The sequence below is a fragment of the Pteropus medius genome, unplaced genomic scaffold, assembly GCF_902729225.1.
Source record: "Pteropus medius unplaced genomic scaffold, Ma_sr-lr_union100, whole genome shotgun sequence".
Lineage (NCBI taxonomy): Eukaryota > Metazoa > Chordata > Mammalia > Chiroptera > Pteropodidae > Pteropus > Pteropus medius.
This window is the reverse complement of record NW_024349803.1, coordinates 19,810,710-19,825,050: the sequence shown is the minus strand read 5'-3', so window position 1 is coordinate 19,825,050 and position 14,341 is coordinate 19,810,710. Positions and strand designations below refer to the sequence as shown.

General features: G+C 47.0%; 1 protein-coding gene across 8 annotated transcripts in view; it reads left to right on the top strand.

The window, feature by feature from the left end:
* Positions 1-14,341, top strand: part of LOC120582300 (nucleoside diphosphate kinase 6-like) — a 31,614-nt gene that overhangs the window by 1,567 nt on the left and 15,706 nt on the right. The window contains exons 2-7 of one of the 8 annotated variants that reach the window (XR_005647531.1): positions 1,651-1,747; positions 3,909-4,011; positions 4,561-4,600; positions 4,924-5,084; positions 5,362-5,539; positions 12,089-12,240. Coding sequence is in view for 7 of the 8 variants with exons in the window: in XM_039837632.1 (XP_039693566.1) it covers positions 1,658-1,747; positions 3,909-4,011; positions 4,561-4,600; positions 4,924-5,084; positions 5,420-5,679 (654 nt within the window). In the remaining variant the exon portion in view is untranslated. Of the gene's footprint in view, positions 1-1,650; positions 1,748-2,249; positions 2,445-3,908; positions 4,012-4,560; positions 4,601-4,923; positions 5,085-5,361; positions 8,653-12,088; positions 12,252-14,341 lie in introns of those variants that run through there. The other 7 variants (XM_039837636.1, XM_039837637.1, XM_039837634.1 and 4 more) reach the window with 7 other exon arrangements.

Genomic DNA, 14,341 nt, shown 5'->3' with positions numbered 1-14,341 from the left:
ACAACCATAACTTAGCTGGCAATAGGAAAGGAATCATGTCCCCCGCCCCCCACGTCGAGCCCCTGTAGCCTGGTTTGGAATAGCTGGATCATTCATTAATCCATTCAGCAAACACTTGAGAGCTATGTGTAGACACTTTGGAGGTACTGAGGATACGGTGGTGAGCAAAACAGACCCCTTCTTTTCTGGAGCTGACCTTCTAGTGGGGTAGACGTAGCCGAAGAAAACGTGCAAGGAGCCATGAGAAAGTATCACAGGAGAAGTTAGCTACGATCTAATGGGAGAGTAGGAGGAAACCAGAGGAAGCACATTCTGGCTCCGAAAATTTCTTACACAAAGGTTGTCAGGCCAGAAATTCTTGGAGCTGTTAAGTCCCGTGAGGCTGGAAGCAAAAGAAGGGAGTGTGGGGTTCCAGAAGAGGCTAGAGAGGTGTGCAAGGATCAGAGCGTGCAAAGCCTAGTAGGCCACGATAGGATTTGGGCTTTTATCATAAAAGCAGGGTATACTTTAAGGAGCACTGTGGGATTAGATTTGCATTTTTAGTTCATTTGGCTGGTGTGGAGAACAGTGTAGAGGGTGGCAAAGGAGAAGGGACCTTGGTATAGACTCTTTTGGGCCCAGATTCTAACACCACCTCGAATGTAACTGTCATGCTACTTTTGCCCTAAGAGAAATGAGAGCGTTGTCCAAACTGCCCTTTTGTTCACGGAAGCCTCTATTTGTTGGCAAATTTAGAGGTTCCATCAGGTCTTTTGAGACCTAGCCCTTAGTCCTGCAGAGATGATCAGTTTCTCATATGTAAACAGAATTTCACAATTGGAAGAAACCTCATTCAGTCCAGTTTATAAAATACTTTCATGTTCTTTATATCATTTCTAGTTATTTATTGAGGCCTTACACCATGCTAGACGCTAGAAATACACATACGGGTAGAATAAGACTACGTAGGTTCATTTAGTAAGTAAAACTGATCAAGCACCTTTGTCCCAGGTACTGTTTCAGCTGCTTCAGATACGATATGGTTACAACTAGTCCTTGACCTTGGAGTTGCATATCTACAAGCCTTGCCATGAGGACAGCTGAGTGTATAAAAGGGTTTAATCTGGGCAGGAGAGATCCTGGTTTATCTGTAAGAGTCGATAAGAAATGGTATGTAACCAACAGACTTTTTGATGTCCTGGCAACATCCCAGTTCTTGTCCATCCACTCTTCCAATTCCGGAATTAATGGGAGAGCACCGTGGGCTAGAGGGCCTACCCTTGTGGCCAGGCTGTCGAGAAGTATGAATTGTAAGTCCTCTATAAGTCACAAAGGACAGTTAGGAAGAGAAGGGAATATTGGGAGAGACAGGTAGTGTTTAAACCTGAATTTCTCTTGAATGCGTAGCTCTTCGTAGACATAGTTGCACAAACCAGATAACATAGTCCACAAGGCAAGTTGAATGTCCCCTATACCACACCCTTCCCTCAATCCCATGAGTCCAAATGGGCCATTAAATACAGTAACAGTATACGGTCTTACTGTGTAACTGTCACGTGCTTTGTGTCAGGAGTGAGAGCACTGGCTGGCTTGCAAGGCTGCATGGCTCCGGAGCAGGCAGGGTGGGGAGCACAGCACTGATGGGTCCCTAATCCAGCTCTCTGATGGCAGGAGCAAGATGACCTCGATCTTGCGAAGCCCTCGTGCTCTCCAGCTTACTCTGGCCCTAATCAAGCCTGATGCAGTCGCTCATCCACTGATTCTGGAGGTAAGAATGACTCCTAAGCCTCTGCTGTGTTCCCGGGGCAATAATTCTGTTTCAGGTGCCACAGGGCCACTTGTGAAGCCTGACAACACGATCCTGAGCTAGATGCCGTGGAGGCAAAGCTGGGAGCCATGAACTCAGACCCTAAGGAGACTAAAAATTTATTGGAGAAACGGGCATATATAAAATATTAGGGTCCGGTACAATAAGAGGAACCAATCCGCAAGACACTGCATGTATAATAGTTCTCTACAGCTACGTAAAAGATTACCACAAACTTAGTAGCTTAAAACAACACATTTATTATTTCACAATTCTAGAATCCAAGGTACAGTAGGCTCGGCTAGGTTCTCTCCCTAGGGTCTCACAAGGCCATAGTCAGGGTTACAGCTGACTGGGCCCTTTTCCGGAGGGTCTGGGGAAGAATCCACTCCCAAAAGTCATTCAGGTTGTTGGCAGAATTCCTGTGCTTATGGGACCGAGGTCCCCATGTCCTTGCCTTTAGGTGGGGACCACTCAGTCTCTCCTGACCACTCACATTCCTCATCAGAAGGCCCACTCCATCTTCAAGACAGCAACTGTGCGTCAAATGCTCCTTTCGCTCCCAGATAAAACTCTTTTAAAGAGCTCGTGTGATGAATTAGACCCACCTGGATAATGTTCCTTTTGATTAAAGAAAGTCAACTGATAGCAACCGTAATTACACCTGCAAAATCCCTTTCGTCATGTACTATAACATAATGATATTGCATTCTATCCACATTCCTGGAGACCAGAGTAGGAATCTCCATGGGGCTGGGTGAGGGTCTCTTCGGCATTCTCCCTGCAATAGTTTGATAAGTACTAGCTGAACAGCACTGCTAAGCCCACTGTGGTGCAAAGGAAGACCAGAGCCACCAGGAATGGTGGCCTACAAGTGTTGGGACTGGGCCAGGCCTCAAATGGAAGGTGGGCTTAGGTTAGTGCACAACAGGAGGTAGGTGTTCCACATAAGGGAGACGCTGAAGCAAGAAGGTGTGTGGTGGGGCTGAGGGTCAAAGGTGGGCTGGGCTGATGGGACAAGAATTGGAAGTGGTGGATGGCAAGAAACTGCAGCCTTGAGCACTGGACCAAAGTAGTTGCACTGCATTCCATGAATAATAAGAACCACTCTAAACCCTCTGAGCGGAATGGACCTATCAGTTATGTTGTGTTTAATTTATCAAGTGTGATGACGGTTTGGAGAGAGCGGGAGAAACTGAAGGCAGGACCGCTCTCAAGAGACTTTTATGATGGTAGGTCCTGTAGGCTGGAGCTCAAGGGAGTGGAGGGGCAGACACAGCACTTCCTGTCCCCTGCCCCCTCCACCCAAGGTTCGTGCTCTGGTTGTGTGGCTGCAGGTTTTCACCTCACTCTGAAACTGGAGGGCAGACAAGTCCAGGGCTCATACGACCTGCACTGCTCAGCCAAAAGACCGACACAGGAGTTGAGTGAAATAGAATAAGCGTTTATTAGAGAATCACAAGTCCCAGAGACACAGGCCTGGCTCCCCAATTATCTCAGAAATACAGATTATATAGGGAAAAAAAAATCAGTTGTCATGGAAACTAAGGGAGCTGGGGTCGTGGGTGCTGCTGATTGGACGACTAACGGGAGCTGAGGTAGTTGATCATTGTGTCTGATTCTGGAATCAGCCATGGCGCCATCCTGTCTGATCCCATGACCTTCTACCTCTGTGGGGCTGGGGCTGAAACACATAAAGTCGAGATGTTATCCTTAGTGTAAAGTTCAAACAAAACCAATTTGTCCTAATGATTATAGACCAGAGGCTCAGTTAATCATGTCCTAAAGCTCAGCGATTTAAGGAGCCGGCATCCAGAGGACTAGGACGGGGAGAAAAAGCAAACGAATCAAAAAACCTTTATTTGGGAAAAACCAGCTTGAATCAGGGGAAAAAACTATATTAAAGAAATGAAGTTTGTGTGCAGTTACAAGCTATAGGGTAAGAAGAGGTGGCGCCCACAATATGGGAGTCCTTGAATCGGGTCCTGTCTTCCGACCCACGATGAACAAACTCTCGAGTCCTGGCTCCAGCGGGTCCTCATGGTTCTTTTGGCCAGCCTGAGTCTCCTGTTCTTTCGCACAGTCCTTTTGACGAATTTTCGCTTTTGGGGTGTTTATCCAGGCTGTTCATCAGCAGATTCTGAGCAACAAGTTCCTTATTGTACGCACGAGAGAACTTCTGTGGAGGAAAGAAGATTGCCGGAGCTTTTACCAGGAGCATGAAGGTAGGATCAACGGCCTTCTGATCCCAGGCAGTGTCCAAGGGGGACTTTACCTGGACACGCCGGCAGGCTCTCTGCTACCAAGTGTAAAATTGTAGCCAGTCCTCTAAAGTCTCAGTTTATACAGAAACTTTTCATGATTATCAGGGTACTGGTTTGGTTTTGTTTTAATATTTTCTAGGAAGGTTGTTACCTTACAGTCCCAACCAGAAACTTAGTTTTACGTCCTGATAATATCAGTGGTTAACATTGCCTCAGTGTTTACTCTGTCAGACATTGTTCTAATGCATTTAATTCTCCCACCAGTTCTGTGAGGTAGCTTTTATCATGTCCCCAGTATAATGATCAGGAAGCTGAGTTAAGGAAGTTAATGACTCAACCAAAACTGCACAGGTCGTAAGTGGCAGAACCTGGATTCAGACCCACGTATGTCAGACTCCACGGTCCTTGCTCTCTTCTCTGAAACGGTTTTTTTTATTCCAAGTTAGGAGGCAGAAGTACAAAAAGTTCTCGTGGGCACCAGTTCTTAATGAGGGTCCTCTTTCTTTGCAGGGCGTTTTTTCTATCAGCGGCTGGTGGAGTTCATGGCCAGGTACTTCTCATTTTGGTTCTGGCATCTTTACCTTCTGAGACATGTCTCTCCTGGCCCCTAAATGGACTTGTTCATTTCATTTGTCACCCTTTAAAGTTGTAAGCAGTGTCTGTAGAGGAGTATTGCTGAAAGCTGCCTAGCAACAATGCTGATCCCTGTGGCTTTCTTGTACATCATCACCTTCTGTTTGAATCAGCATTGGCACTCAGCTAGAAAGGCAAGGAAACTCTCAGGATGTACAGTGTGCCTTTATTCGTGCCTGCTCACGGCATGCCCTCCGGACCTGATAGCCAGATCCTGACGTGAGCTCCTTTCATTCACAGTGGACCAATCCGAGCCTACATCCTCGCCCACAAGGATGCCATCCAGCTCTGGAGGACACTGATGGGACCCACTAGAGTGTTTCGAGCACGGCACGTGGCTCCGGATTCCATTCGTGGGAGTTTCGGCCTCACCGACACCCGCAACACCACCCATGGCTCCGGTGAGTCTGCCACCCATGTCCACAACCACAAAAAAAGGGAGGATGGTTTGGGGTGGGTGGGCAGGCCGTACAGTGGAGTTGAGAGTCAGGTCCTTCCGGTGAGCTTTTTTCCCAACTGTGTTTCTGGCCCTTCATGGCTGTCTCAGCAGGTGTAGCCCCAGAACTGAGGCAGGCAGGAGGAGTAGAAGCTCAGATTTCTGAAGCTGATTCTGACTGCCTCTTGCCTCTGTTCTGCACCGCTATGAGAATCCCTTCTCTTTCTTAACTCCTCTTATAGACTCTGTGGTTTCGGTTTCGGCCAGTAGAGAGATTGCAGCCTTCTTCCCTGACTTCAGTGAACAGCGCTGGTATGAGGAAGAGGAGCCCCAGTTGCGCTGTGGCCCCGTGCACTACAGTCCGGAGGGAGGCATCCACTGTGCAGCCAGAACAGGAGGCCTGGGACCAGCCTGACGCAGGTCTGTCAGTCTGTGAAGACTGGTGGCATTGCCCAGCCTTTTCTCTTGCCTTCTGGTCCAGAGACTTCTCCAAGGACCAGAGAGGCCTGGGGCCCATGGCACCATCTCTGCTAGGCACGGCCACCCACCTGAGGCCCTAGTTCCTCACTGCTACTACCTCTAGAATCTAACTCTCTACCTCTTCTCTGGAATGTTCATGGGTGGTTCAAAGAAATGATGGCTGCTCTTTTTTCTGAAAACTAATCGCCCTTTTTCAAGGAGGAGCTAGCCTAAATGACTTACCTGAAAAATGCAGTTACTGTATAAGTAATATTTAACCTGTCTTCCTCAATACAAGTCAGTATTCTACTGAATCCTCGAGGCTGGGAAGACTACTCTCTCTAGGTGCCTTCTCTCTGTTCTTAACTGGAGTAATTAAACATGTCTTGAAGCCAAGTTTCTCTCTATGCTAAGTGGAGAGAATTGTGCAGCAGTATCCCAGGAGGTTCACACACACAGTGTGCAGCTTCTGTCATGCATAAAGGCACCCAGTGACAGAGCTGAGTGTGGGCTCAAATCCATGCTGTGCACCTGGCACAAGGCTGCATCCTGGAGGAAGGGTCACCTTTTATTTGAACAAAGGTGAGTCTGTATGACTCACTTTTTTTCTGATTTGCACAAAGCCACTAAAGGTAGCCATGTCTCTCTTGTAGCTGAGGATGACAGTTATCTATTGCTGCATGACGAATCGAATCAAACTTTAGTGGCTGGATTATGCTCTGGGAACAAATGATCTCCAAAAATCTAAGTAGCTTAAAGCAATTACGTTTTTTTTCCCCCTTGCTCATGCCACAGGTCAATTACAGGTGGGCCACATCTACCATTCACATAGCAGAAGGATAGAAGGATGAATGGATGGGTGAGGGAAAAGGACAATCTAATCATAATATATGGCCAATATAGCATCTTAAATCAGTGAGGAAACAATGCCTCTTTAATAATTGGTTGGAGGAAACTGTGTGGCAGTTCAGTATCTGTTAAAATTGGCTTCTAAACATAAAACGGCTTCTGAAACCCTTAGAATCTTCTTTACCTTGGTAGAAAAGAACACACGGATCTGAGCAGACATTTGGAGGCGAAAGATGCATGCTCCTCCATTTCTCACCCACCCCGCCAAAATCACAATCATGTCCTTACCCTCCCCTCCACAGTACAACCCATCTGAGGAAGGCTCATGGTGGCTAGAGAAAGGGGGCTGAAAAAGCCATTCTCCAGGAACCTCCAACAGAAACATGCAGTGTGCTAGAATTACAGACCCCTCAGTCAAGACAGGATAAGAATGTCCTCCAGACACATGGGGCTCCTCCAGGAAACCGTCCCCAAGATCCTAGGAAGGGTCTGCGGGATGCACACAGACCCTTGCAGTGTAGCGTTGAATCCAGCGCTAATAGCCACAGTGACAACCATATATGTAATTTTAAATTTCCTAGTAAGCCATCTCAAAACATTTTTAAAGGTGAAATTAATAACATTTAACCCAACATATCTAAAACATTTCATCATATAATATTTAAAGGGTTATCGACAGTTTATATTTTTTTCCCACTCCTCTCTTCGAAATCAGGTGTGCATATGACACAGCATACCTAAATAAAGACGTTAAATTTTCAAAGGTTAAAAAAAATGTAGTCTTACCAAAACAATAAACTTATGTATGATGGGAAAATATTTTAGAGTTCTTCAGTATTTAGTTAGAAAGTAAAGGTAAAGAAAGTAGTTCCTCAGTACCACTCGCCACAACTCAAATGCTCAAGAGGCACTTGTGGTCAACGGTTGTGGGAGTGGACAGCGCGGATCGGAGGCGGGGGCGAGGGGACTGGGCAGTGGCTGTTAGCACCATGGACAGTGTACAGGATACAGAGGGATGAGACCCCTCTGGACCCAAGAGGAGATGAGCAGTCGGGAGGGGTCGTCAACACCCCGCACAGCACGCACTCTCCCCCATCCTCCCGCACATCCTCAGGGAACAGCTTCAGCTTCAGATGCCGCCGACGCCAGCCCAGCGCCTGAGACCGGAGCGTAGGGGAGGGGAGACCGTCGCCTTCCACCCTGACCCTTCGCCAGGCCGGCCCCGCCTCGCCTGACGGACTCGCCGTCTGCGGTCGAGCTTAGGAGCTGTTCCCGCGGGGCCCACATCTGTGACACCGCTGACATGACAGGCGAGGCAGCCGCAGCAGCAGCTAGAGAGGTCGCGAGCGGATAGTGGTGCACTGGGCCGGCCGCCGCGGTTGCCGGAAGGAAGGAAGGAAAGGCGTCTGGAGGAAGTGCGTCCCCGGGCGGCGCAGAGCCTGCCGGGAAGCGTAGTTTTGGAAACCAAAAGGCTCTCGCGCGCGGGTTTGAAAGTGACTGTCCAGAGCCTCATTGACTCACTGGCTGCCGCTCGCGCGCGGTTTTTGTTTTTACCACAGGTACTCATAAGCAAAATATAGTGTTTTGCATGCTTTCGAACATTATGTAAATTGCATTAGAACGTAAGTACTAGCTCATTTTGCACAGTTTCTGTAATGGTATGAGGTAAGCCATTGTTTTGCGTTCACCGCTGTGTGTTCTCAGTAGTAGAAATAGACCAATATTCCAATTGGCTATTCTCGTGTGTCTCCTTGCACACTCACAGAGAGTTTCTCTAAGGCAGTGGATCGCACACTTTTTGTTATAATAATCCTTTTACACTCTTAATTATTTTTCCAATTTTATTGAGCTCTAATTGGCATACAGCACTATATAAGTTTAAAGTGTACCACATAATGATTCGACTTCTATATATTGTGAAATTATTACACAATAAGTTTAGTTGACATCCATCATGTCATATAGATACCGAAAGAAAAATAAAGGGATTTTTTTTTTCCTTGTGTTGAGAACTCTTGGGATCCACTCTCAACAACTTTCAAGTATACCGTGTAGCAGTGTTAGCTATAGTCGTCATTACATCCCTAGTACTCATTTATCTTATAACTGGAAGTGTGTACCTCTTAACCATCTTCATCCAGTCCCGCTCGCCCCCACTCTAACCACAAACCTGATCTCTTTTTCTATGAGTTTGGTGGTTTTGTTTTGGTTTAGATTCCACGTATGAATGAGATCATACAGTATTTGTCTTTCTCTGACTTATTTCACTTAGCATAATGTCCTCATGTTGTAACAAATGGCAGAAGTTTTAATATATATATCTCACAACTTTTTTTATTCATTTACCCATCGATGGGCATTTAGGTTGTTTCCATATCTTAGCTATGGTAAATACTGCTGCTATGAACATGAGGGTGCAGATAGCTCTTCGACATAATGTTTTAGTTTCCTTCAGATATAATCCTAGAAGTGGGAACCTCCATACAGTTTCTCATAGTAGCTGCACTGATTTACATTCCCACCGACAGTGCACAAAGGTTCCTTTTTCTCCACGTCCTTGCCAGCATTTATCTCTTGTCCTTTTGATGATAGCCATTCTAACAGGAAATTTGCATTTCCCTAACGATTAGTGATGTTGAGCACCTTTTCATGTACCTATTGGCCTTTTGTATATCTTCTTTGGAAATATCTCTATCCAGAGGCTTTGCCCATTTTTTAATTGGATTTTTTTTTTTTTTGCTATTGCGTTATACAAGTTCATGATTTTAGAATAGTAACTATTTATCAGATATGTGGTTTGCAAATTTTTTTTCCCATTAAATAGGTTTTCTTTTCATTTTGTCAGTTGTTGCTTTTTCTATGTAGAAACTTTTTAGTCTGATATAATCCCACTGTTTTCTTTTGATTTTGCTGCTTGCGCTTTAGGTGTCATACCCAAAAGATCATTTCTAAGATCCATGTCAAAGAGCTTTTTTCTTATTTTTTTTCTAGGAGTTTTATGGTTCCCAGACTTACGTTTAGGTCTATAATCCATTTCAAGATAATTTCCGTGAGTGGTTGTAAGATAGAGACCTAGTTTCATCTAAAAATTATTGAGGATCCCAAAGAGCTTTTTTTTATGTGAACTAAATTGATTGCTTTTCACCATACTAGATATTTCACTGTAGAAATGTTAGATATTTATATATTAATTTATTTTAAAAACAATAAGCCTATTGCTAACATAAATGTTTTCTGTGAAAAAAATCTGTATTTTTCTTTAAAAATTTAGTGATAAAAGAGGCATTTTTTTTACACTTTTGCAAATTTCTTTCATGTTCAACTTGATAGAAAAGGCTGAAGCCCTATCTGCTTCTGTATCCAATCTATTCTGACAGCTGTCAAGCATCAGATCAAGTCAAAGACCTGACAAATTTGTCCGGTTAAGTAACAAGGAATCTTTTTTAGATCTGGCAATTTATTATTACTTACATAGACAGCAAAAGGAAAAGTAGCCAAATGTGCCGGCTCCCTAAGGCCCTTATATAAGGTGACGCCAAAATAAAAGGGGCCAGATGACTTCATCACAAATGATAGAACACACTGTTGCTGAGGAGCCACTTTGAGACTCCACCTGAGTGGTTTATAGTTTACAGCTATACCCTGAGGGGACCGAGGGGACAGGGCAGCAAGGTACATACGTCATCAACACTCTTCTAAGACATGGGGAGATGACTGGGAGATGGCATCTGAGCAGCTCCTCATAAGTCTTGTGACCTGATCAAGGAGGGTCATTTTTTTTACCCATCCGGTAATAAGGATGTCAGGGCATAACAATACCTAATGTTGCTTCGTTAGTCTCTCAGTGCCGCTAAAGCCCAATCATAAGCCAGTAATTGCCTCTCAAATGGGCTATACCAGGTGGCACTGTCAGGCAAACGCTATGTCTGTATCCACAGGGGGACCCTTGTCTAGTGCCTACATCCTGCCACAGGCTCCGGTCTGTTAATTGTCAGTCACCGACACTGGTCATTTTAAAGGCTCTGTAGGACTCACTGGTCTGAGCGGGAGGCCAGCTCTTACGGCCTGTGGGGTGGTTTTCTTAGGCACTTCTGCATCTGCCAGCTCTGTAGTGGGTGGATGGTGATCTCCTACCCCAACCACCCTAGTCTTCTGTGCTGCTCTGCTGCCACCGTGTGGCTGGGCTCCCACTTGTGCACTAGTCCCACTGCCGCGGTCCTAACCTTGGCCTTTCCCCAGGGGCAGCATCCCTTACAGTCGGAAGTGTTATTCATACTTAACACATCCAAATCCACAATGCAGTCAGCAGGATCAGCTCCCTGGGTGTGTGGAATATCCGCCAAATGAAATATAACACAGACTAGTTTCAAGGCCAGTGTTGGCTGATACGGCACCTTTATAACCTACAAAAGACAGCCATGAATTCCCTCATTAGCCTGGAGAGGAGAGGTCAAAGATCTGCTGCAGGACACTTAGGGCCAGAGCCCAATTAAATGTATTTGTTTGTTTGTTTGTTTTCTACTACAAGACAAACAAGGACCAACTTTTAATAGGAGTTACAAGTTTGGCACACAATGGTAGTTTTAGAACAAGAAACATGGAGTTCTTTACTTTGTAAAAGGCAACATTTTTTCTTTGACTGCCAGAGGGATTGTTTTGTGAATCCGCCCACATTGTTTCAATAAACTTTACTTGGCCATTCGGCCTCCTAGTTGCCCTTTGATTTATCAGTCACTCCTGCTGCCTGTTGATAACACGGAGGTAGAGCTATTTGAAGGTGGAATTCCCATCAGGGAACCAGCCTGCCTCCTCCTCCCTGCAGTCCCGCCCTTTATCAGCCTCTGGGGCAATCCTCCTTCCATTGTCTCCTCCCTCCTCTCCTCTAGGCCACTTCCTAGGGTGGGAGTGGGGGCATGTCCTTGCTGGTCTCCCTCAGGATTCGTCCCACTTAAACACCCTCCCCACCCCACCCCCATGCACACACAGGGAGGCCAGGGTAATCTGGCTAAGATGGACAAAGGATCTTATCACCCCCTGCTAAAACCATCACTTGCTCCCTATTGCTCTTCAGGGCCTGGGTCTGTCCATCTCTCTACTCGCACCCTGACCCTCACCCCCTTGCAAACCTGCTTTGAGCACTGAATAGAGTGTCACCCCCTCCTACCATGCCTGTCGCTGTGCCTTCGCCTAAGCAGTTTTCTCCCTCTATTCCTCCGCGCTGGGCTGGGGGCCCCTCCTGTGCATTCTCATGTGCTGGCTGGAAAAATACTGCTTGGCTATCACCCATGGGAACATAACATTCTAACAATAAGCTTTCTGCTTCTGTCCCCCCGCTTGCACAACCGACCTGTGGGTTGACAGGTAGTGAACAGGAGAAAAATAGACCTTTGCATTTAAGACAGAATGAGGAATGGGATTTAGGGCTTAAAAGCCCTGTACCTCTACATTTGCGGGCTGCTTAATTTGGGGTCTGCGTACCCCTGGCAGACCCTGCTGGCTGAATAAAGAGCGTGTTTCCTATAACTCACTGATTTCTGGGGGTCTGTGTGTCTTTTGGGGGCTGGCGGCTACAGCATTTGGAGGCCCCAGCGAGATCTCAGGGAGTGGCCCTAGGACCTAAGACCGGACCGGCCTCCGAAGCAGTTGCTGTCCGTGTTATGGATTCAAAGGAGTGACCAACCTGAGATGTTCCAGTGCCCTTGAATGCTGTGACAGGTCAGTACAATAGTCAAGGACGCAACCTTTAGGACACCCTCTTTTTCCTGGTCCCGACGGGAATCTGGAATGTCCCCGGCCTCATGTCTGGAAAAAAGGTACCTTCCTGTTTCTGTTGACCAGTCAATGGTGGTCCGTGGAGGGACTGGACGCAGTCATATCTCCCGGACCGTGGCCAGGCCGCAAGATGCCGCCTCCTGTGCCCTGTTGTCGGGTTCCGTTTATTGTCTCTGGTCTTGTCTAGATTGTAGGTGGCGGACTTCTCTGGGTCCACCGACACCCCAGTAATTGTTCTTGTCTGAGTGTTTGATTGTTCTTGTCTGAGTGTCTGTTTTGTGTTTTCTGCGCAAGCGACGGGGGGAAGCCTGAGTTCACAGAAGACACCCTTGGGTTGTCTCCTGCGACATTTCAAAGAAGGGTTTGTAGAAGGAGCTGACTATGGCATAAAGTTTTCTCCAGGCAGACTAAAAACATCGTGTAAAGTCGAGTGGCTGTCTTTTGATGTAAACTAGTCTCCGGAGGGTTCTTTTGACAGGGGTTTAGTGAGGAATGTTTGGAAGATTATCACGGGAGACCTGGGACATCCTGATCAGTTTCCCCACATCAATCAATGGTTAAACCGTGTTCAGACACCCCCTCCTTGGCTCTGCCCGTGTGCCCTTTCTCTAGGGGTGTGAATCTTAGTTGTGGGCCCCCCGAAACATGCAGCAACTGAATCTCCAAGACAGCCCAGTCACTGAGTCCTCCAATCTCCACTGGAGGACAGTGACCCTATAATCCAGGACAACAGAGGCCAAATAGCATCACCTCACCTCCTCAGACGCAGGCAAGTAACCCCTATGGGCCTCTTGCTTCCGCTCAGGGCGGGGCACCAGCCAATACCACCACCCTGGCCATCCTCCCCTTGCGAGAAGCACCACCCCAGGGGCATCACACAGACAGGCCCTTTATGGTTTACGTGACCTGTACAACTGGAAGGCACAGAATCCGCCTTTCTCTGAGAAACCCCAGGCATTAATAGGACTCTTAGAAAGTGTCTTTCAGACTCACTGCCTCACCTGGGATGATTGCCAACAGCTTTTAATTACCCCCTTCACGCAGGAAGAAGGAAGAACGCGGACACATTCGGACTGAAACACAAAAGACAGCTGCGGGAGGGAGGAGAGTTGAGGAAGCGGGAACAGATCGAGGAGGAATTTCCCTCCACCCGCCCAGACTGGGGACACAATTCTCAGGCAGGGAGAACGGCATTAGATCGGTACCACCAGATTCTAATTGGGGAATTAGGATGGCTGCTCGTCAGCCAACTAACCTTTCTAAGGTAACTGAAGTTATACATGGACCTCAGGAATCCCCTGGAGCGTTTCTTAAACGAGGCATACCGAGTATACACTCCCATTGATCCTGAGGCCCAGCAGGCAATTAATATAGCCTTTGCTACTCAGGCAGCCCCTGATATCTGGCGTAAGTTGCAAAAATTAAAAGGTTTTACAGGAACAAACCTGTCCCAACTTCTTGAGATAGCCCAGAAGGTGTTCAACAACAGGGAGGCACCAGATGACCCCAAACATACAGCTAAAATCCAAAACTACTGTTATCAACCCAGCCAATCTGTTGCCAGACCCAGGCCCCAAGACCCCCGTTCATGACTACAGATTTCACTGACGCTGTGTGTTCCTCGCGGCCAGACCTCAAAGAGTCCCCTCTGCCTGAGGCCGATGAAGTTCTGTTCACGGACGGGAGCAGCTTCGTGCAGGAAGGAAGGAGGTACACTGGGGCAGCGGTCGTTACTCTAACTGGCACCATCTGGTCACAAGCTCTTCCCCATAAGACTTCTGCTCAAAAGGCAGAACTCATCGCCCTCACTGAGGCACTAAGATGGGGAAAGGATAAGGCAGTCACGATATACACTGACAGCCAATGCGCCTTTGCCACTGCACATGTACACGGAGCCATCTACAAGGAAAGAGGGGGCTTCTGACTTCAGCTGGGAAGGACATCAAGAACAAGGGGGAGATCTTAGCCTTACCTGAAACCATATAGATGCCTAAGGCTCTTGCTATTGTTCTTTGAAAAGGGCATCAAAAAGAAAATAGTCCTGAGGCTGAGAGAAACCAACGAGCCAATGCAGAGACAAGAACGGCAGCCACAAGGCCAGCGGGGCCCCCACCACATCTACTGACTGTTGTCCCTTACCCA